A 22124-nucleotide genomic window follows, 5' to 3' on the forward strand; every position below is an offset into this window, starting at 1 on the left:
ATATAGCAAGAAATATGTAGTCCTTTTAATACAAAGTTTTTTCTTAAAAATGATTTTAATGATGTAAAAAATGAGAGAAAAAAGTTTTAAAAATATTTTTTACTATTATAAGAAAACACAAATGAAATCTCAGTTGCATAAAATTATTTTAAAATGATCTTTAAATTATTTATATAATGACATCTTTTATTTTAATTTTAAAGAAAATGTCGTGATTAACCGATCTATATCAAACTTCAGACTTTTCAAGGTCTTATTTTCGAATTCTCTCAATGTTAATTTATGTGAGTTATTTCATTCAAACTTTTGTTGCTCTGATTTTTTTTATCCAATGCTCTGATTTTAAATTGGTCCAAATTAATTGGTTATTTGATTAAATTTCAAGTTAAAAAAAAAGTTGTTACTAAATTACTAAGCTAAAAAAAGAGAGTATATAAGGTTAAACTACATATTCGTTGGTTAATTAATTAATCCGAGTAAAACAATATAGCGAGATAAAAGAATTTGATTAGCGAAGAAGCGTAAGAAAACACATTATAAGAGCGATTTGAGTTGAGAAAGAGAAAGAGAAAGAGAAAGAGAAAGGTGAAGTGGAACTGGGCTTGTTGTGGTGTTTGTCGTCTCAAAAGATCAGAATCAGATGACGGTGTTTCACTTCTTCAACTGTGCAATTCTCACCTTCGGTCCTCACGCCGTCTACTATTCCGCCACACCTTTGTAAGTACTTTTTCATTCAACAAAATCAGATCTATTTTTTACACTCTCTTACGAAATTCGATTTCAATTTCTGTTCCCCCAATTTCGTATCATGAAAACTAAATATAATAATAGTTTGAATTTGATTCAGATCTGAGTATGATACACTCGGTACTTCTATCAAAGCCGCAGTTGTTTATCTCGCCACAGCATTAGTAAAGGTTGCTTGCTGCTAATTACACCTCTCTACTCTTTTTACATCTCCAAACCTAATTAACTCTCTAACTATATATCTATTTTTTTTTTTGTTTTGTTTTCCTTTCTCTATCAGCTTATTTGTTTGGCTACTTTTCTTAAGGTATCTGAAAGTGATAGCTTTGATCCGTACCAGGTGTGTATTATGTATATTTCTCTAAATTGATTTCTTAATGTGTGAATTATTGATTTTTTTCGTATTTTTTCCTAAATTATAATGTGTAAGGAATATGGGTAGTGAAATTGACAGCTTCCAATGAAGCTCTGATTCCTTCCTTCCATTATGGAGGGATGGGGTTCTTGTCTGTATAGGATCTGAAATGAATGACCATTTCATGCTTCACTCCTGCATAATAGAGACATGAATAGAATATGATCATCCTGCATACTACATATCCCCTACAATTGAGCTTGTGAAGTACTACTCTCGACTAAATTATTAGCATAAAAGTGCCTGTATTTGTTGGGATTAAATATAAGCAAATTTCAATTAATTTAACCACATTTAATGTTGTTACTATAATTAGGTGTAAGTTAGTAAATGTAATTCATTTTTAACATGAAATCAAAAAAATTAAATGTACAACAGCTATCCTTAATAAGCGTAAAAGTAAGTATTCTCGCTTATAGTTGAGTACTGAGAGAGCAGATGGCAATGACAGATACCCTCCAATTATTAGATCATTTGTGATGATAAATAAAGTGGCAGGAAGGGGGCTGAAGAGATGAGATACAAGAGAATATTTGTGGATGATTTTCTTATAACTATTTATAGGAGCGAGGAAGGTATATATTTCCTGCCAGAGATAATGATTTAAAGAAGGGATAGGGAGAGAAAAAATGTAGCCAATCATTTTGAGTAAGGAATTTGGGCCACAGGATGGGAGGAAGTAAATCCCTTGAAGATTCTGCAGTATCTCTACCCGTGCTATTTTTTGTTTATTTAGAGATATAACATAATCACTCACATGTAGCTTAAGCTTTTGGTATATTTTGATCCTTGCCATTCCTATTTATTATGATAAAAACTTAAATTTCAGCATAAGTAGGCGGTTATGTGCATTATCAATGCATAAAGCCCAAAGGGATCTTGTGTCATTGAGCATATTAGATATAAAATAATAGTGTCATTTCACCTAAAAGCTTAAGCTTTTGGGATAGATGGTTCATGGCAATTCTCTTTGTTTTGTGTCTGTTTTTGAGAAATTACAATGGTCTTCGTCTGCTCTTAGGAGTCAATTTTCATATATTATAGAATTCCGTATTTTATTATGTTTGCCGTCTTGAATATTAACAAATGGCTTTGTTTTTCAGGAATTTTTGAAGGCCTTAATAGGTTTTATTGATGTTGCTGGCCTTTATTTTGCCTTAACCCAGTTGACTCACAGAAATATCTCTCAAAATCATAAGTTTCAAGCAGTTGGACTTGGTATGTATATGATACACTATTTCATCTGAAGCAAAATTTAGTTTTAAATTTATGTGCATCTTGGAAATTAGAAGTGATGTTCTCCTTCCTTTATTTCATCAGCCTCTGGCGTTTCTTGTACTATTCTGCTTCTCCAATCTTCATTTGTTGGTGTCATTTCTCTTGTGGCAGGTTGGGCGTTTGCGGATTCTGTACTGCATAGGCTGGCTCCTCTTTGGGTGGGTGCTAGAGGATTAGAATTTACTTGGGAGTACATTTTGCAGGGCCTAGAGGCTAATGCAAATTTGGTACGTTCTTTAGCTACAAGCCATTTTTTTCTCTCAGATAATATTTTGTGACTGCGCAGATTCAAACTAGAGTTTTGAATTTTTTATAATCCAACATTAATTGGAATAATGCAGCAGTTTGTCAATGTTGTTTTATAATCCAACATTAATTGGAATAATGTAGCAGTTTGTCAATGTTGTTTTTATAATCCAACATTAATTGGAATAATGCAGCAGTTTGTCAATGTTGTTATGTGGTATAGGTGTAAAGACTTAACAAATAACAATTTGTGTGCAGTTTGTCTTGTATGGTATTATCTATAATATTAAAGTTTCTGCACTTAATTTGTACAGGTTTTGAGCATATCTCTCGCTGGACTGGGATCTTTGATGTGGCTCCGAAAGAATAAACCCAAGACGCTCATTCCTATTATATACTTGTGTGCTGGGATTGTAGCTACCATGCCATCTATCACAAGGTCTTTACTGAACGACTCATTACACTTACTGTTAAGTTGTTGATGTGAAAATGCACTGATGTCATTTTAATTTGAGGAATGCTAGCAACACTCACTTTTGAACACTCTCTAGCACTCACTCTTTTATTAGATGGAATCAATGTATGTCCCACCACTTTTGTGTGGGTTCTATTTGCAAAGTGTAGACCCACAATGATTTAAACCAATAAGAGAGTGAGTATTAGAGAGAGTGTTAAAATAGAGCGTTGCTAGCACTACTCTTTTCATTACACGGACTTTTTATGTGCCATTTACTGTAGTGTAGTGTTTGCTAAACTGTGTCTTCTGCAGCTATTTGAGACGTGGATTGGGGTGGCATCTTCCCAAAGTGGTCGGTTTTGAGCTCTTCACATCCTTGGTGATGGCTTTTATAAGTTGGCAACTGTTTGCTGCATGTCAGAGACCTTCAGCGTGAGAAAGCTGCTACTTAATATGATAGAATCCTACATAAGATTTGTGCTCCAGTGTCTGCTTCTTTTGGCAGCAGCCATGCAGTTTATTTAAAATTCATAAAGTTCAATGTTTTATCAATTGCAATTTTTCAATATTCTGATTTAGTTTAACACGCCTATTAATTTTTTTTGTCGTAGAATGTTGGCTGCAATTCATTACAAAATTTAGTCATCAGAGTATTTTCTATCCATTCCATATCTTTGGTTTATCTTAGCATTTTACTTTTGTTTCAAAACAATTGGTGTATTAGAAATTCAAGATATAGTTAACATTTGTTTTCTAATTGTATCATTGGATATAATTAAGATGACTGTTCTTGTAAAAAAAAAAAAAACTAAGATGACTGTTTTAGCGAGGTTGTTTATAGTAGATTATTTATACTCTTCAGATTAAAAAAATTAGAATTGTAAAACAACTAATAATAAAATCCAGGGTGTTTTGGTGTTTTTTGAAGCAGTTAATGTTAGTATGTTAACTGTAAATTTTGGTAGTATTTACTGAAGGAAGAAATCAAACTGGAGATCACCTTTATTACTCCACTCATCAACTCTTATAGGGTTTTGATGTTAATACTTAATATACATCAATTAAATCCTTATTTATTAATTTTGATACGTCTGCAACAATTTAAATTAATTTTTTTCCGCTCATTTCCTTTAAGTTTGCAATTATTTAACCTAACAAATTCTATCTAAAAAAATGCATCATATTAATTTCATTCCTATCCTCTTGTCTTTTTTTTTGAAGAAAATATTTTCTACACTTATCCTTATTTATTAATTTTGTTACGTCTCCAACAATTTAACCTAATTTTTTCTTATTTATTAATTTTGTTATCTAATTTTTCCCCGCTCATTTGCTTTATTAGATTTGCAATTATTTAACCTAACAAATTTCATCTAAAAAAAATGCATCGCACCAATTTCATTCCTATCCTCTTACCCTTTTTTTTTTTTTTTTTAAGAAAATATTTTCTATACTTATCCTTATTTATTAATTTTGTTACGTCTGCAGTAATTTAACCTAATTTTTTCCCGTTCATTTGCTTTATTAGGTTTGCAATTATTTAACCTAACAAATTCCATCTAAAATAATGCATCGCACCAATTTCATTCCTATCCTCTTACCTTTTTTTTTGAAGAAAATATTTTCTACACTTAGGCCATGTTTGGATAAACAGCTTATATAGATGCTTATGGCATTAGGGCTTATAACATCAGAGCTTACATCATAAGCTCTTATACTTGATAAGCTATTTATGTTTGGATATGTACACTAAAAAGTACTTACATAAATTGAAGTGTTTGGATCTGACATTACATAAGCAATTATCGAAATTTTAAATATTTTTAATTTAACAAAAAAATTAAAGAATCGAACCACAAAAATGAAAGATAATAGCGTACAGTTTGTTACAAAAAAAAGACAAGTTAAGTTTGTTTTATTTATTCAGTTTCATTTTGTTACGTAACAAAAAAATAATAAAAAATTTTCTTCAAAAAAAAAAAAATCTTAGTTATGTGTGTTATTTTGGTAAGATAAGTATATAACAATTTTGTTACTCATGCACGGTCAAAGATAACTAACATTATAATTAAAATATATGTTTATTTCTAAAAACAAAAAAAAAAAAAATTAAAATATATGTTTTGAAAAAGTGGATCTAGAGAGAATCGAAGGAGGTTACATAAATTCATAAGCTCCTTGTTAAGCCGGAGGGTGAGCTGAAAATTTAGGCTTATTAAAATATGGCATAAGCAACTTATGAAACTATGATAAACTATTTTTATTTATTTACCCAAACACCTTTAAAAAGGCTTATGGGAGTAGATAAGCCCATATAAGCTCAACTTAAGCCAATCCAAACGGGGCCTGATTTGCACGTTTGTTTCAGAAACTATGAGCATATCAATGATCACGTTTGATGCCTTCTATTTTATACTTTTTTTTCGGCTACCCTAATTTCTATGTAAACTTGGTTATATATACCCGACTTATTGATAGGATTACTGAATTTTCTTTTATAATATTTTCAGATTTCATACATTTTATGAAGTGTTTTATTTTGTCTACTATGTATTATCACGTGTTATTTTTTCACCATTACCGATTATATATTGCATTTTATTATTCGTATATCAATCCCTTTAAAATAAACCTTGAATGGAGCACGGTCAAAAATCTTAACCCGCCAAATTATAGAGTGGAGGGTGTATATTCTAGCTTGTATTTTTGGAATGATTTGTAGCAAAAATGCACATTATTAGAAATTACAGGATTCATCTTATCTTATAGGTAAAATAAACATGATAGCTTGATAGAGATAAATAAAAACTCATTATGGTTCATATTGATTAATTGTTGTAAATTATGTACGTAGTTTTCCTTTTGGCATAAATACTTTTTTATCGTTAAGTATTTGTTTGATACTATCACTTTGGTCCCTTAAGTAATAAAAGGTCCGTTTTGATCCCTTAACTTTATTTAAAGTAACAGTTTGGTCCCTTCTGTTAATTTAATTAAAAATACGTTAAATTTTGGTCTCTTAACTTATTTAATTAGTATTAGTTTGGTCCCTTAACTTATTTAATTAGTATTAGTTTGGTCCCTAAACTTAACGTTTTTTTGAATTAAATTAACATAAAGGACTAAACCGATACTTTAAATAAAGTTAAGGGACCTAAACGGACTTTTTATTACTTATGAGACCAAAACAATACCAAATAAATATTTAAGGGACCAAATGAGCATTTAAGCCTTTCTTTTTATAAAACTCGATTGTACTTGTATTGAAAACTAATTTCTAACCATACTAACCAATTAACTACGTGCAACAATTTCTATTTCTAATACATCCTTATGGACGTATACTTCTAGATGAAAAAAAAAAGTGTTTTTGTCTTGTCTTGATGTGTGAGGTATATATATATTTTTTTGGTAATTATGTGAGAAGTATACCTGTGAAGTGAATTTGGAGGTGGAAAAATAGGCTCCCTATTCGTAAAGAGAAATTATACTATGACATCAAAATTTTGATGTCAAATGTGAAAAAACTTGTGAAAGATAGTTTGTTCAAAGTTCCTTCAATTATTTCTTATGATTAGATATAAAAATATCAATTCTACAACCTTTTATTTCTAAACAGTGACACAACAAAATACTCCATTGAGAATGAATGATAATACAAAATGATAGTTAAAAAATTGACGCATGTAAACTAAATTTAACGACATAAATTGATTTTTTCAACAACTATTTTTTCTTTTATTTCATTTCGGAGGAAGTAATCATTATCAAAGAATAATTGCTAGTTCCAATGAGATCGACAAAATACATTCAGCAAAACAAAGACATACTTGCAAAATACAATTTCTCAAGGAAAATGAACGACCACCAGACTATTAGAAAGAAAGTCAACGGTGAAATGGAAGTGTTTGTGGACCACTCTTTCAAATATAGAAAATTAAAACTTCATGTAAATGATTATGATAATGAAACGACTAGAATAATCAAAGGTTTATTTTCCTCGTGGATATTAACCACTAACCAAACATGGTTGTTAACATTAGCGATATTGCATTGCATGAGTCGCAAATTTAGGCAAAGGAACCATTACATGCTAAATTAAGCCAAGTAAAACTATGGTTGAAAGTTGAAACCACCCTCTAAAATTAGAGACACGACAACGCGCAAAGGGTTGAGAACTTGTGACCAAAAAAAAACACCTTCTAATTTTATGTCACCAACATTCTGTATAAAAAAGGTTGTTTCCATTGTGGATTCAGAAATATTTGCATAGCTTCTCATAAATGGCTTAAAACACAATTTCCTTTCTGTCTCTATAGATAATTATAACCTTTTTCTCTTCCCCTTCTTTACCACTTTATAAGCAACCTTGAAGGATATACCAAGGTGGCGTTTTAACAAAATGCAAGTCCAGGGCTGGTTTCTCTTGTTCTCATTTTTCCTCTTTTCACCAACATCATTTTTCTCTCATGCAATTTCCAATGAAGAAGCCGCTTCCATTGCTCGTCGTCAAATGTTACATCTTCAAGAAAATGAGGATTTACCCGAAAACTATGTAGATACCTATAAAACAGATTTAAAATTTCCTAATCCTAATCTCAAAAGTGCTTACATAGCACTACAAGCATGGAAAAAAGCAATTTATTCAGACCCAACCAACTTCACATCAAATTGGGAGGGCCCTAATGTTTGTTCTTACAATGGAATTTTTTGTGCAGCTTCTCTTAATGATTCAAAAATTCAAGTTGTAGCTGGGATTGATCTTAATCAAGCAGACATTGCAGGATACATTCCTGCTGAGTTTGGTTTGTTAGCTGATATTGCTCTTTTGCATATAAACTCAAATAGGTTTTGTGGGGTTCTCCCAAAAAGTTTTTCAAAGTTAAAGCTTTTGCACGAGTTGGATATTAGTAACAACCGTTTTGTTGGAAAATTCCCTTGTCATGTTCTTTCAATTCCAGATATAAAATTCATTGATATCAGGTTCAATGAATTTGAAGGAGAAATTCCTCCAGAGCTTTTTAACAAAACACTCGACGCTATATTTATAAACAACAACAGATTCACATCAACAATACCAGAAAATATGGGAAATTCTCCAGCATCAGTCATTGTTTTTGCCAACAACGGTATTAGTGGTTGTATTCCTTCAAGCATTGGCCAAATGAAAAATTTGAATGAGTTTGTTGTAATCGGTAATAACCTTACTGGTTGTTTGCCTGAGGATATTGGAAAGCTTCAACAGTTAGCCGTTTTTGACGTGAGTGAGAACTTATTTGTTGGTGCCTTGCCAAAGACATTGCAGGGACTGAGTGAGGTTGAAGTAATCTCTATTGCACATAACAAGCTTACAGGTTCTGTTCCAAAAAGTATCTGTAGTTTGCCTAATTTGGCGAACTTTACATTCTCCTATAACTATTTTAACGTCGAGGAAGAAGGTTGTGTGCCTCCTGGAAAAGAAATTGAGTTGGAAGACATGGATAATTGTATACCTAATAGGCCAAAACAAAAGACAACAAATGATTGCAATGTGGTTATAAGCAAACCTGTGGATTGCACCAAGGGATTATGTAGTAGTAAACCATCTCAATCCAATTCTCCTTCAAATCCTCCAACTGAGAAACCAACACCTTCAGTGCCTAAGCCACAACCGCAACCTACACCTTCGCAAACCCCAACACCATCGACACCAAAGCCAACACCAAGTCCACAACCTAAACCAACACCATCCAGTCCACCACCAACCCCTTCTACACCTGAAGCAGAACCACCAATTGAGGATGATCCTCATAATGAAGCACCCAAAAGAAGAACACGATCACCGCCGCCACCAGTTCAATCCTCACCACCTCCTGTGCATTCTCCTTCACCACCAGTTCATTCACCACCTCCACCGGTTCACTCACCTCCTCCACCAGTACATTCACCACCACCACCAGTGCACTCTCCACCACCTCCCGTTCACTCACCTCCTCCACCAGTTCACTCCCCACCACCACCAGTTCATTCTCCACCACCACCTGTTCACTCACCTCCTCCGCCACCAGTACACTCTCCACCACCACCAGTTCATTCACCTCCTCCACCAGTACATTCTCCACCACCACCGGTTCATTCCCCTCCTCCTCCACCAGTACATTCTCCACCACCACCGGTTCATTCACCTCCTCCACCAGTACATTCTCCACCACCACCGGTTCATTCCCCTCCTCCACCAGTACATTCTCCACCACCACCAGTTCATTCACCTCCTCCACCAGTACACTCTCCACCACCACCCGTTCACTCACCTCCTCCACCCGTTTTCTCACCACCACCACCTGTCCACTCTCCACCTCCACCAACTGCATCACCTCCTCCTCCTGTTAATGCACCACCTCCAGAAGATGATATCATTTTACCCCCTCACTTTGGCTCTTCATATGCTTCACCTCCTCCACCAATCATTGCTGGTTACTAAATTTAAACAAGGCCCATAACTTACTTCCACCTTTATTAGATCATAGTCTCAAAGTTGAGGCATGATGACGCGACAAGATCTTTATTTATATTCTGAAATATTTTGAATTGGCTTCAATAATTGAAAGAGCAAAATGAAGATGTATTCATAAACAATGTTTTAAAATTATGATTTACCAATTCTTTTTTGTTGTTGTTGTTGTATTACATTATAGTGTAAGAATTGATAATATCAACCATATATATAATATATTGTACGGATTCACACATGACATTATACATAGAGATAGAGGTTTCATCATATAATTGTATAGATGAGATTAAGTTTTCATGAAGTCATTTTTACTTATTTATGTTTAATCGTGAATGTTACTAACTCATGATACTTCCCATGTCTCGCACGCTCACTTTAGTGGTTCTATTATATCTCTGTGTGGGAGGTATATCGACTGACAAGTTAAAAGTATAACTTCCTTTCAAAAAAAAAAAAAAAAAAGTTAAAAGAATAACTTATCTAGACACTATTATTTGGTTTCAAATTTTTTACCAAATCGACAAAAATAATAAACAATTATGGTTTCAATGAATATACATGATGGAAACTATTTGTGAAATATATATGTATGCATGTATTTTTTTTGGTAGTGCTATATATGTATGTATAATATAAATATATATAATTGTGAGAAATGAAAATAATTTTTCTATTATATTATTAGTAATACATTACATCGAACAAGCTTGTGAGCTTTGGTTTATATAATGTTGCGAGAGTTGGCTTCATTGTCAAAATTGATTTTAACATGTTAGTTGTTTTAAAAAAATGTTTAGAATAATTTATTTTTGACTCTCTAAAATTGAAATCAATCATATCCTGACAAATTCTCATAGTGCAACTATCAACTGTAAAGCAATCCAGTTTATTAAAATGAAATTGCTCTGAAATTGAAATTTGATATTTAGAAGTTGAGGTGAAAACCAAATGAAAAAACCGTGAGAAAAACATAAGCAGATGTTTAACTTTGTAGAGGTGACGCACTTCAGCCTCAACCAAAATATACTATTATTAAATTACATCACTGTACACAGGAGGAACAAGCTTGTGAGCTTCGTACTTCTCTTTTTTAAGAAAGGTAGCTTCAATGTTAAGATTATAATTTAATTTCCTTATTTATAATGTTTGACTTGCTGAGTGACGCAGGCACTTACGTCGTTCATGACATTTGCAATATTTATTGGAAGGTAGTAGACGGCTATGCATCTACACGATGATGAATAACAATTCTTCGTGTCTACCTGCGTATCGTTGTTTTCCTTTTCCGTCTTACTCCAATGTTTGTTCCTTTTCCGTCATATTTAATGATGTGGTATATAATAAAAACCACATATAAGAATGTAAAATGTAAAATTTTGTTTATAATAGTGACCGGAGGATGTACAATTTTTTTTTTAATGATTTTTACATAAAAAAACATCAATATTCTAGATTATTGGATGTAATTGCAGACTTATATAATATTTTGTTTTGATTTATGCTACCAACATCAATATGAATTTGTTTAGACAAATTCATCATTTTTACTTTTAGGGAATTTTTTTTTTTTTTTGGTCAGTCTTTTAGTGAATTTCTATTGCATTAATATAGTATTATATTGATATTTTTAAATAGATGAAATGATAAAATTATAATAATTTATATGCAAAGTTTGAATCTCGATTATGATGTCTGATCTAACAACTTTAACATTTTTATCCATTAAATTAAGACTTATGAGACAATGTTATATTGATTTAAATAATTGAAGGAAAATGCTAACCGGTGTCTCCGGAGCACTAGTTAAGCATCTCAGAAGTAATTGATTACACAACTTTAAACGTAAATGTTACCCTTTTTGGATCATTATTTAAACATTTAATATAAATAAGGTAATGCTATCCAGTGTCTCGGGAGCACCGGTTAAAGAGCATTAAATAACAAATTTCACTTATTTTACTTTAATTAAAGTGATAAATAAGACAATTAATTAAAAGAAGAAAAATGTGTATTCAATACTCTTTCAAATTTCCTATTTTGTGATGCAAGTATGAAATTTTATTTTGTTTTGAAGAATATTTTATAATTTTTACACATTTGATGATTTTGTATTTGATATATTTTTTTGTGAGGTTGTATTTGATATTTTAATTAGTTATGTTTTATATTTGGAATTGTTAATTTATTTTAGATTTTATTTTAATTGAAAATGTTGCTAATTACGTATAGGCTTCCGTGAATTGGTTTGAAAAAAAAAATATGATCAACAAAAATTTACAGAAAAAAAAATTGGTTTGAGTAAAATTCGCGAGAAAAAAAAAATGAAAATGATATAGAAATGTAAATATAAAATTGAAAAGGAAATTTGACGGACTATTAAATACAACTTTTTATTTTATTTTAATTAGTTATCTTATTTGTCACTTTAATTAAAATAAAATAAGTAAAATATGTTCATTTATTGTTCCTTAACCGAATATTTCAGATATCAGTTAGCAACATCCATATAAATATTACACAATATTTGATTTCGTAAATAATGGTTAGCATGACCATAAATGAATCAAAAATATGTATGATAATCAACCACATACCAAAATGGGTTCATGGAGGCGATATCGTAAATATGGAAAGATACATGTCGGGTAATGAAAAGAGAAGGTGAGTAGTAAGTAACTACCTACCAGTCGCAGTCTTTCCTTTTTAAATCCTAAAAATCCATTTTTTCCTGTTTTCAACCATTCCCAATTCAATTCAAAAAAAATATACGTCCTCTCTCTTCTCTCTCTATCCCTCTCTTCTCAATTCATCAAAACGACGTAGCTTTCTCTATCCTCCTCCGATTACCGGAGGAGTTACATCACCGCCGGCGGCGCTTCTCTTCCCTGATTCCCTAACTACCCTTCAATTCAACCCTACCTTGATCCGTTCAACGAATTCTTCTCACAAAATGGCTTATCTCACTTGCTAGGGTTTCACCCTTCCCAAATCTTTCACTCCGAAACCACACTGTACCTTTTCTTAATCAACCTAATCCAATTCTTCGTTATGGCTATCCGAGTTACCTTCTCCTTTTCCGGCTATGTTGCCCAAAACTTAGTTTCCTCCGCCGGCGTTCGAGTCGCGAATTCTCGTTGTGTCCAAGAGTGTTGCATCCTTTCGCGCCTCTTTGGATCCAACCCGAAACCCGATCTCGAACGTTCCGGCGGCTTTCGCAATCGGAATCTCTATTCCGATTTCACAAAACCTAGAAACTCACCTGTTTCTGTTTATTCTACCCTCGCCGGAGAAATTCTCTCCGAAAGCTGCAACAATCCAATCATCTTAGGATTAATTTCAATGATGAAGTCAACGGCGATTTCTGGGTCAACATCGGCGGCTATGGGTGCTATGGGTATTTCACCATTCAAAACTTCTTCGATTATACCATTTTTGCAGGGTTCGAAGTGGCTTCCTTGTAATGAATCTGTTCCTACAGCTACAACTTGGGAGGTTGATAAAGGTGGAACGCGAATACAATCACAACCTGTTTCTGTTTCTTCTGACAAAGAATCGCGTTTGGATTTGAATCAGAAGGAGAATACTAATGGTTGGATTTCGAAATTGTTGAATGTTTGTTCTGAAGATGCTAAAGCTGTTTTCACTGCTGTTACTGTTAGTTTGTTGTTTAAATCGTTTTTGGCTGAACCCAAATCTATTCCTTCTGCTTCTATGTATCCAACTCTTGAAGTTGGTGATCGTGTTCTAACAGAAAAGGTTATTTTTATTTTTTTATTTTTTTCAATCATTTGTTTGTTTGTTTCTGGATGTTTTGAACTAACTAAGGTTATTGATTATGTAACAGTTTTCCTTCTTCTTTAGAAAGCCTGATGTGTCTGATATTGTGATCTTCAAAGCACCATCTTGGTTGAAGGTATATTTTACTGCCACAGTTGTTCAATTATTGCAAGTTTTTAATCATATTTTATGTTGAGGTGTTGATGAATTATGATGTTTATTGTTTGATTTGGCTTATGTAGGCATATGGTTTTAGTTCTTCTGATGTTTTTATAAAAAGGGTTGTAGCTAAAGCTGGTGATGTTGTTGAAGTAAGCTTTGATTGAGTACTTATTGGTTGTGTAATTAATTGATCACATTCGAATTGCTGTATCTTGATTTCTAGTATCTTATATTGTTGTTTTGGATTTTGTCGCAGGTTCGTGATGGGAAACTTCTGGTGAATGGTGTTGCTGAAGATGAGGAATTTGTTTTAGAGCCTCTTGCTTACGAGTTGGCTCCAATGGTAATGATATTTCTGTGGTAATGGTGCTTTGTTTATTGATTGTGAATACTTGGGAACATGATTAATAGTATTTGTTTTTGTACTTTTAATGTTTGCAGGTTGTTCCAAAAGGACATGTCTTTGTGATGGGAGACAACCGTAACAAGAGTTTTGATTCTCATAACTGGTAAATTTTATGTCCTTTCTTACTGACTTTTCTCTGTTGTTTCTATCGAAGAATGGAGAATATATTGCTTTAGGTGGGTGATGATACGTTTTGGCCTATTTGTTGATGCTGTTCTCCAAACTACCAGCTTATGTAAAACATGCTCTCGGATCTTAGAAGTTCATACTTAATTATATGCACTTAATTGTGATACCTGACTAACATCTTTGTTGTTTTTGTGTCATTCAGGGGTCCGCTTCCAATCGAGAACATTGTTGGTAGGTCCATGTTTCGCTACTGGCCTCCATCCAAAGTATCCGACACCGTCATGGTTCATAAATCCTCACCTGGAAATAAATCTGTGGCAGTTTCTTGACGCGGTTTCCACTACCTTCTGAGGGTGAAGAAAGATTTTTGATACATTCATTTATTCTGAATGAATCGCCACTCCAGTTTTGGACTAGGAGTGAGCTGTTATTCAACAATTCTCCAGGACAAATCTGCTGGTCCTGATTAAAGTTTGGGATGAACGTCTTATTCATTGATGCAAATTTGTCAATGACCTAATAATAATGTTCTTTAGTGCTATCCTGAGATGCATGACCCCTGGCAAAAGTCTGGGGAAAAGAAATATTTAAGAAACATGATGTATGATTTGTGTTGTATTCTTTCATGTTTTTTTTTCTTTTTTTGAATGCTAGAAACTTGAAGAAAGTTTCGACATGGAGCTATTTGACTCCTTGTAAGTAAGTTCCATAATAAAAAGCCTCCTCATTATCTGTGGTTAATATGGCCATTTTTTTATATGAATGAAATTATCTGGGCAAGGTTTTGGTTTTGAATTTCTGAATAACTTCCCATTTCACTGTATTTTTGTAATGCGCGCTGTTATGTCCATTTATATTAACTGGGTCAGACTTCTGAGTTCGATTAAGGTGCATCTTTGCTCCATTAAGAGAGCCTCCATTTATACCATTTCATTTCATGGATGTTTGACATGTGGCAAATATAAAATCAATGGCTGAGATTAAAAGTTTAGAAAAAGCATTTGTTTACTACAAAATAAACACGCGCCTCTCTACACTTCCTCTCATCATCTTTATGGCTGCCTCTACCTTTTCCTCTCGCCACCACCGTCGCCGCTCCTATATTTCCATGACCTTTCTATCTTCTTTCTCTCTCAAAGGCTTACCTCTAATTGAAATCTGGAATAAAATCTGGAATAACATCAAGAACAGGTTGCGCAAAGTATCCTTTGGAAATTTGTATTTTTTAAATCTGGAAAACATCAAGAATGTTGTGAGTTTGTAATTTGTCTTTTCGAATTAATCATTTGGTGGAGAATCTATCGTGCTTGATTTGTAAAATCGTGATTTGGAGTGCGATAACGTCAACGAACGGTAATGCTGGGAAGGGGGCAGCTGTGTGGGTGATGGAAGAAGCAACCATGATGAAGAAGATTAGAGGAAGAAGAAGAAGGATTCATCTGGAACCGTACCTCACCTCCACAAGAGGTGGTTCCAGAGAGGTGCAACGGCGCCGGCGTTGGAAGAGGCAGCGATGAGATAATGATTAGAGGAAGAAGGCGATGGGATAATTAGAGAAGAAACTGGAACGGTTTGTACCAGAGAAGAAGATACAATTTTCTCTTTTACCCTATTTTTATTAATCATGTGCTTATTGTTTCCCTTTTAATCTCAACCTTTAGATTTATTTTTGCCATGTGTCAGTCATCTATGTATTCAAAAGGAGTAAATGGAGGGTTGCTAAATGGAGCAAAGATGCACTCGGTGGGACATCATTGTAGTTTGTTCTAAAACCTTTTTTATAATAATAAATATACTTGACTTTTTTTGTTGTTGAAGTCAAACATGCATATTAAAAATATGGAAAATTTGGGGTTTGACCAACCAAGTTCTAGATGCAATTTCATTTGATATTCCAACTAAACTGAAATCATTTGCCTCCTGGTGTAAAAGCCAGAAGCATTATCAAGCTGATTTATAGCACCATATCACCACCACATTGACATAGTACTTCAGCCATGCTGCGATCATCCCCATCAGTATATCTTCCCAAGTGTATGTTTAGTTTCATTTCATTTCTAAAGGGACTAAAATTGATTCTGGATGTGTGGAACAAATTGATTCTGATATGTGTGGGTGCGTGTTAGTTATATTGGAGGAAAAATACAAAAGCCAAAACTATTAGCACTTCTTTAAATTACTCTGAAGCATTTTTAACAGATTGAAACTACTTTTGGGAATTGGAAATCTATCGACTCTTACTTGAAATGTATTGAACATCCAAGTTTACAACAAACAACTACTGTCTATATGGACGCGTATGCCCATCCAAAGATAAACTTTTTAAATATGCAAGTTTTGTAGGAAAAATGTGTCAATAAGAGCTTACATATAAAAAAGCAGGGTTTACCTTTTATGTCATGTTTGGATGAGTGGTATAGTGAAATGGAATCAAAATTAAAATAGTCTAGTTATATTTAAAAAAAATTACATGTTATCCTATTTCATTATACTCAACTTCATTCTACCCTATGCCACCAATTCAAACACAAATTTGTCAACAAAAATCCACAAAAAAATTTGATGTTTAACATTGTTATACATCTGGTTAAGTAGTTGAATAGATGACTAATTAATATAACAAGATGTCACAACTAACTCATTAATCATTCATTTAACGTAATTAGCCACAATTTTTCACATTATCTTTTTTTGACAAATGACACTCGTTATCTTATTCACTTGGTTTGTCCCGCCATTGCTACGGCAATAAGGTTTTGTATGAAATCATTATGAGTCTATTTATGTTTACCAAATCAAGTTTATTTATAATAAATTCTTTTTATACAAGAACATAAACATATACTAAATTACATGTAGATTCAATAGTCCTAGTAATCTAACTTAAACCTTAACCATGTCAACATCATTTGAATCACCTAGTTGTTTGTCTTCCACTGTTTTGTATCTATACCAAGAAGCACAAACCAAGTAAAATACAAAGTTTATAACACTTATGATTGACAATAACCAATAAAAGTAGTTAAGCTTGTCTCTATTCAAATTATTACTAGCCAACCAACCACCACTCACTTTGTTAACAACCTCAACAACCACTGAGCTTGTAAAATAACCAAATGCAACAGAACACCAAGAAATTGCTGTACTAAGTGATTTCATTCCAGCTGAACTTTCTGCATAGAAAAACTCTAGAAGTCCAATAAGTGTAAACATGTCTGCAGCTCCAAAAATAGCATATTGAAAACCCAACCAAAAAACACTCATTGGTAAAGGCTCCGTGCTATCTACCATATTATGTTCTATGGCTACAGATTTTCGACGTGTTTCGACAAAACCAGCAACTAACATTGATATAGCTGATAGAACCAATCCAATTCCAATTCTTTGAAGGTGTCGGATTCCGGTTGGGATTCCTGTGATTCTTCGAATAAGCGGGACGAAAACTCGGTCGTATAGAGGAATTAGGACAAACATGAACAATAGAGGGATTACTGGGAGGGAGGGTCCTGGCATTTTGAATCCCAAGATGTTTGTGTCCAAGGTTGTGCTTTGTTGTATGCTGAAAGTTTGAAGCTGTGCTAAACATGTGTTCATAAATATTGTGCTTAATATGATTGGTAGCATTCGGACTAGGATTTTTGTTTCTTCTACTTGTGTCACTGTGCAAAGATTCCATGATCCTGTACTGTTTCCCCCAACTGCTGCTCTGTCTAAGAATCTGAGAATCCATTATTTTATTTTTTTTCAATAAGAAAGTAACGAATAATTAGTAAATACAATGATCATGTTGCATTAAATTTATTTAGATGAATTAAAAATCAAATATGTTTCGTTATATATTATAACCTGAATTGATCAGTCCTCTTAAGGATTTCATAACTGTCTCCTCTTTCTTTTTCATGGATCTCATGCATTTCTTCTGCATTCTCAGGAATTTCGAGTTTTCTGTTTTTGAAGGCTGCCACAAACACCTGAAAGTTCAACAAATTTAAATATGCATCATAATTAAATTTCCCTATAAAGTACAATAACATTTTGAGGATAATGTTATTTACCTGTATGATTCTAATTAGAGGACTTCCCTTTGGAGTATTGTTTCTGTAGAATGACTTACCCATGCAAATAGACAGAATTGATAGAAAGACTGCTATAGTGCATACAGTAAAACTCCAATACCATCCTTGGTTAGAACTAATCCAATTAATGAAAGTAACACCAAATATTGCTCCTGTGGTAAGGCTAAGTAAGAACCAATTAAAAAAGCTTGAAAGTTGAGCTGCTTCTTTTGGATCTTTATCATCAAATTGGTCAGCTCCTAAGGCTGGTAAAGCTGCTTTAACACCACTTGTTCCTAATGCAAAAAGGTATAGTCCTGTATAAAGTATAGCTGCTTGGCTTCCATTAGCAGGCTCACATTGGTTCATATCAATTGGTGCTATATCTTTGCAAGGAATTGGTCTTAATTGTTGGAAACGTGCTTGAATTGTTAGGATACCATATCCCTGCAATTAAAAGACCATAGGATTAATCATAGGATTGACCACGTCGTGATGCTGAAAGGACATATATAATCATCATTATTGAGCTATGCTATGTTCACACTCATTTTTCTTACACCCTAGCTATCCCTACATTACCAACCACAGGACCCCTCTTCACCTTGTTTGTTGTACCGTGAAATGCAAGTAAAGATAATAAAAATGAGAGCACTAGTTATTAATCAGTTTTTAAAATTAACAAAGAATAACAAGTCACTTTGGTCGTCAAAACATCGCCAAATGTATATTTTGAATGTCAATTTGATCCTTCGACACGTCTTTCATTAGTTAATTTGATTCTCAAATGTGTTTTCAATTATACTACTAATAAAAGATACACTCTGATGATATTTTTGCATTATCGAAAAAATTGATAGCAAGAGAAATTGATTAAACTTACCAACAATTCCATGCTTGCAAACAGAACACAAGTCTTGAACCTAGACAAATATGTATCAGAAATTAATCCACCTAGGAGTGGTAGTAAAAAAGCAGTTCCCATTAAGTTGGTTAGGGTTGTTGCTGATTTTGTTAAGCTGAAGTTCATGGACCCAGTGAAATAAGTTATTAAGCTCACTGCATTGGCAACAAAAGCCATGTTCTCTAACCCTTCCATAGCTGCATCCAAAAATTGGAATTTCAATTTAATAAATACAAACAAAACATTTTTAGCATATAAAAGTTCATACATGGGATTTTCCAAGCTCTTACCATATACAAAAAGTGCAGCTCTTTTCCCTCCTAGTCTTCTTTGTATCCTTGGTTGTGTAGCCATACTTCTGCAGATTCCCTGGCAAGTAATCAAACAAGTTCAAAAGTGTTCTAATAAGTAAGTTAATAAATAGAAAGAAAGGATTAGTTACCATAGTTAGTGTCTTCTTTGATCTGAAGGTGAGAAATTGCTTCTTTAGATACTAGTGTAGTTCATTTGCCATGAACTTATATAGGTAAATGTGCCGCAAGTTGTGGATGAAGTAAGCAATAAGAAAATCATATATTGTCAAGTTGACATTATAAAAATAAATTTGGTTACATTTTTGTAAGGGAACCTATGTTTCTGTTTTTCTCCTCCCCGCCCCTATAATGTGCATGTTTTGAATTCATTAGTTGACTTAAATAATTTTTTATGACTAGAACATATTAAGTTAATGGTATTGATTGGCATGTCTGAACTACTTTTTTTAATTTTTTGATAAAATAGAGGGCCAAAGACCCCATGTTTGAACTACTATGTTCATGAATATAAATATATTTCATGTCACCTAATGATATTCATTGCTGCCGGCATTTGAAATTCAGTTTTGTGCAGTTTGTCAACAATGCATGTGTATGTTAGTTAGAATGTATTCTGAGAGAGATGTAGGGTGGATGACTAATTCTCAAGTTTTTGTGCCGATGACATATATAAATGTGCGTTGCTAGCATTCGTCGTACACATAATTTATGAAATATTGATCCTCAAAAATTGGTTACAACTGGATTACAACCCTTGTAATTTTATTTGATATAGTAAATACTCAACTCCGTCCTCTAATCATTGTTATAAGAAAAAAAAAAAACTCAAATCTTAATCATTTATAAGCCAAAGTAACAACTTTTGAACTACTTGATGTTTGTATCTCTTATAATATATCTTTCATTTAATTAGAAAAACATTTAACGCGGATAGTTAAATGAGTTTTTGCATTAAATATCGAGAAAGATACTTTAGTACGTTTTACATGAAATTCAGCAAAAAAATAAATTGGAATCAACTAATATTGGTGTTCCCTAATTGTGCTAAAAAACAAATTGGAGTATAGGAATATGTTTTATAACATATGGTGATTGACTGTGAAATAGTTTGGTGCTGATTGTACTAAGGAGCTGAATATGGTTGGTGGAATGAATCTGATCATGTACTGGTGCGTGGGACAAGCGACATATGGTCTCCATTTTGTGGTGTCTCTGCTAGCTGCAATCATTTGTTACTGTCCTTGATTGAGTGTACTAAGGATTTGACTTGAATATTAATTATGTTCATGCATAATTATTTGGTGTCCTTGATTTTTTTAGACTTTGATCCTCCTGAGTGTTGAAGATCGTGTGATGTCCAATGCTTGGAACACATGGTCTAGGTGTTGGCAAGGCATGGTCTTGGTCATCAGTGTTGGGCTGCAGCTTTTCAGTATGATGCTAGTGTACCTGTCCTAAGATTTTTTGTGCTCTGGACGAAAAAGTGGAGTATATTTTATTTAGATGTTTATGTGAAATAAGCCAAGAGGTGTCCAACCACATCAAATTTTATGTGTTTTCTTACTTCTTTATTTGTGGCGTGTTTTTATCTAAGGTTATTGAATAGTGCTCAAATTTTAGTATAATAAGTTTTCAAGTTCTTAAAAAAAAAAAGTTGTCGAGCATTAACGTCCAATCCCGCAACGCAATAAGAAAATACCAAATCAAGATTATATCTCCTCTCACTGAAAACAAATTGCTCACAGACCTCAAATTTCTTGACCTTGTAAGCTAAGCCACCTCAATCATTTCTTCAGGTTCAAGTTTCTTGTTGCAGCAACACCAAAACTCCCAACATGTAGTCAAAACAACAAGCTATTCCAACCAAGAATAGATCTGTATAGATGCAGTCAAAACAACAACCTACCAAACATATACAGTATATGCTTTAGTGGGACATCATATGTACCACATATTTATATCAATATTTCCTCAAAGCAAGACTATATTCAATTTAAACTTGATATGATAGTTTAAGTTTACAAAATAAGCCCGTACAATCCAAAATATGGATTCGAATTCAAATAAGTTAAAACCCATTTCAACCTTTCACATCAATATCCTAAGCATGACCTTCATAAAAAACAAGCAGTGTTAAGTGTAAAATGAGTTTGTTAAGTTATCTCTACGATTTAAAAATTTGTTTAATTGTTCAACGTTTACATCAGTACAACCACTACTGGCAGTGACTCCACTAGCATCCATCGAAGCACTTTCTAAACCTTCAACTTTGTCATTAAGTTTTTTTTTTTTTTTTTAAGGAACTTTGTCATTAAGTTATCAATCTCTATTTTATTTAGTCACGGGCCATAAATGTATATTAGAAAGTCTTTGTTATATTCTGAATTTATTAAGTTTATCTCTTAGCTACGGCAAAATAAAAGAAAGTTATGTTTATAAACCAACATGATAGATCAATTAGCAGTATTAAATAACGTGGAGTTTAATGGTTTCAAGTTTTAATGAGTTACATCTAAAAATAAATTGTTCGAGAGAAGTCGAATGTAATTACTAGGTGAAATATTTCTTATCTAAACTTTACTTAACATAAGAAAGTGACAAGTAACAAATTTTTTGGTACAGAGGGTTTTTTAGGCAAAAATGAAATGTGGAGTTCAAATCAACTAACTTAAAATAATTAAGAGCGACATTAATGAATAAACAATAAGGAACTTGAATGGATAAACGAAGTTATTTTTTCT

The 22124-nt window shown here is 33.0% G+C and overlaps 4 protein-coding genes across 4 annotated transcripts; 3 read left to right on the forward strand and 1 right to left on the reverse strand.

The window, feature by feature from the left end:
• Window positions 1–522: 522 nt before the first annotated feature.
• Window positions 523–3900, forward strand: LOC11432293 (transmembrane protein 147). Its single transcript, XM_003602917.4, has 7 exons — window positions 523–717; window positions 848–917; window positions 1028–1087; window positions 2266–2380; window positions 2552–2667; window positions 3001–3125; window positions 3456–3900. The coding sequence occupies exons 1-7, from the start codon at window positions 641–643 to the stop codon at window positions 3577–3579; spliced, it is 687 nt and encodes a 228-aa protein (XP_003602965.1). The 5' UTR covers window positions 523–640; the 3' UTR covers window positions 3580–3900.
• A 3534-nt stretch (window positions 3901–7434) lies between these two features.
• LOC11420888 (pollen-specific leucine-rich repeat extensin-like protein 3) lies at window positions 7435–9684 on the forward strand. The gene has a single exon (XM_003602918.4). It carries the CDS (start codon window positions 7546–7548, stop codon window positions 9601–9603), a length of 2058 nt encoding a protein of 685 aa, XP_003602966.1. The 5' UTR covers window positions 7435–7545; the 3' UTR covers window positions 9604–9684.
• Window positions 9685–12280: 2596 nt separating this feature from the next.
• Window positions 12281–14905, forward strand: LOC11431369 (thylakoidal processing peptidase 1, chloroplastic). Its single transcript, XM_003602919.4, has 6 exons — window positions 12281–13392; window positions 13481–13549; window positions 13656–13724; window positions 13832–13918; window positions 14017–14084; window positions 14313–14905. Exons 1-6 carry the CDS (start codon window positions 12685–12687, stop codon window positions 14437–14439), a joined length of 1128 nt encoding a protein of 375 aa, XP_003602967.1. The 5' UTR covers window positions 12281–12684; the 3' UTR covers window positions 14440–14905.
• Window positions 14906–16896: 1991 nt separating this feature from the next.
• On the reverse strand, window positions 16897–19665 carry LOC11431370 (protein NRT1/ PTR FAMILY 4.5). Its single transcript, XM_003602922.4, has 6 exons — window positions 19512–19665; window positions 19360–19438; window positions 19049–19266; window positions 18166–18612; window positions 17957–18081; window positions 16897–17828 (listed from the first exon to the last, which is right to left on the reverse strand). Exons 1-6 carry the CDS (start codon window positions 19512–19514, stop codon window positions 16994–16996), a joined length of 1707 nt encoding a protein of 568 aa, XP_003602970.1. The 5' UTR covers window positions 19515–19665; the 3' UTR covers window positions 16897–16993.
• Window positions 19666–22124: the final 2459 nt, after the last annotated feature.

This window comes from Medicago truncatula, chromosome 3 (assembly GCF_003473485.1).
Source record: "Medicago truncatula cultivar Jemalong A17 chromosome 3, MtrunA17r5.0-ANR, whole genome shotgun sequence".
Taxonomy (NCBI): Eukaryota; Viridiplantae; Streptophyta; class Magnoliopsida; order Fabales; family Fabaceae; genus Medicago; species Medicago truncatula.

Excerpts from the sequence above, each read along its gene's own strand:
- LOC11420888 (XM_003602918.4), top strand. The coding sequence starts at position 7,546 with ATGCAAGTCCAGGGCTGGTTTCTCTTGTTCTCATTTTTCCTCTTTTCA.
- LOC11431370 (XM_003602922.4), bottom strand. Across the intron at positions 18,082-18,165 it reads CTCTAATTAGAATCATACAG|GTGTTTGTGGCAGCCTTCAA; the intron begins GTAAATAACATT and ends TTGAACTTTCAG. Across the intron at positions 17,829-17,956 it reads AAGAGGACTGATCAATTCAG|ATTCTTAGACAGAGCAGCAG; the intron begins GTTATAATATAT and ends ATGGATTCTCAG.
- LOC11432293 (XM_003602917.4), top strand. The coding sequence starts at position 641 with ATGACGGTGTTTCACTTCTTCAACTGTGCAATTCTCACCTTCGGTCCT. Across the intron at positions 718-847 it reads TACTATTCCGCCACACCTTT|ATCTGAGTATGATACACTCG; the intron begins GTAAGTACTTTT and ends AATTTGATTCAG. Across the intron at positions 3,126-3,455 it reads ACCATGCCATCTATCACAAG|CTATTTGAGACGTGGATTGG; the intron begins GTCTTTACTGAA and ends TGTCTTCTGCAG.
- LOC11431369 (XM_003602919.4), top strand. The coding sequence starts at position 12,685 with ATGGCTATCCGAGTTACCTTCTCCTTTTCCGGCTATGTTGCCCAAAAC. Across the intron at positions 13,393-13,480 it reads ATCGTGTTCTAACAGAAAAG|TTTTCCTTCTTCTTTAGAAA; the intron begins GTTATTTTTATT and ends ATTATGTAACAG. Across the intron at positions 13,550-13,655 it reads AAGCACCATCTTGGTTGAAG|GCATATGGTTTTAGTTCTTC; the intron begins GTATATTTTACT and ends TGGCTTATGTAG.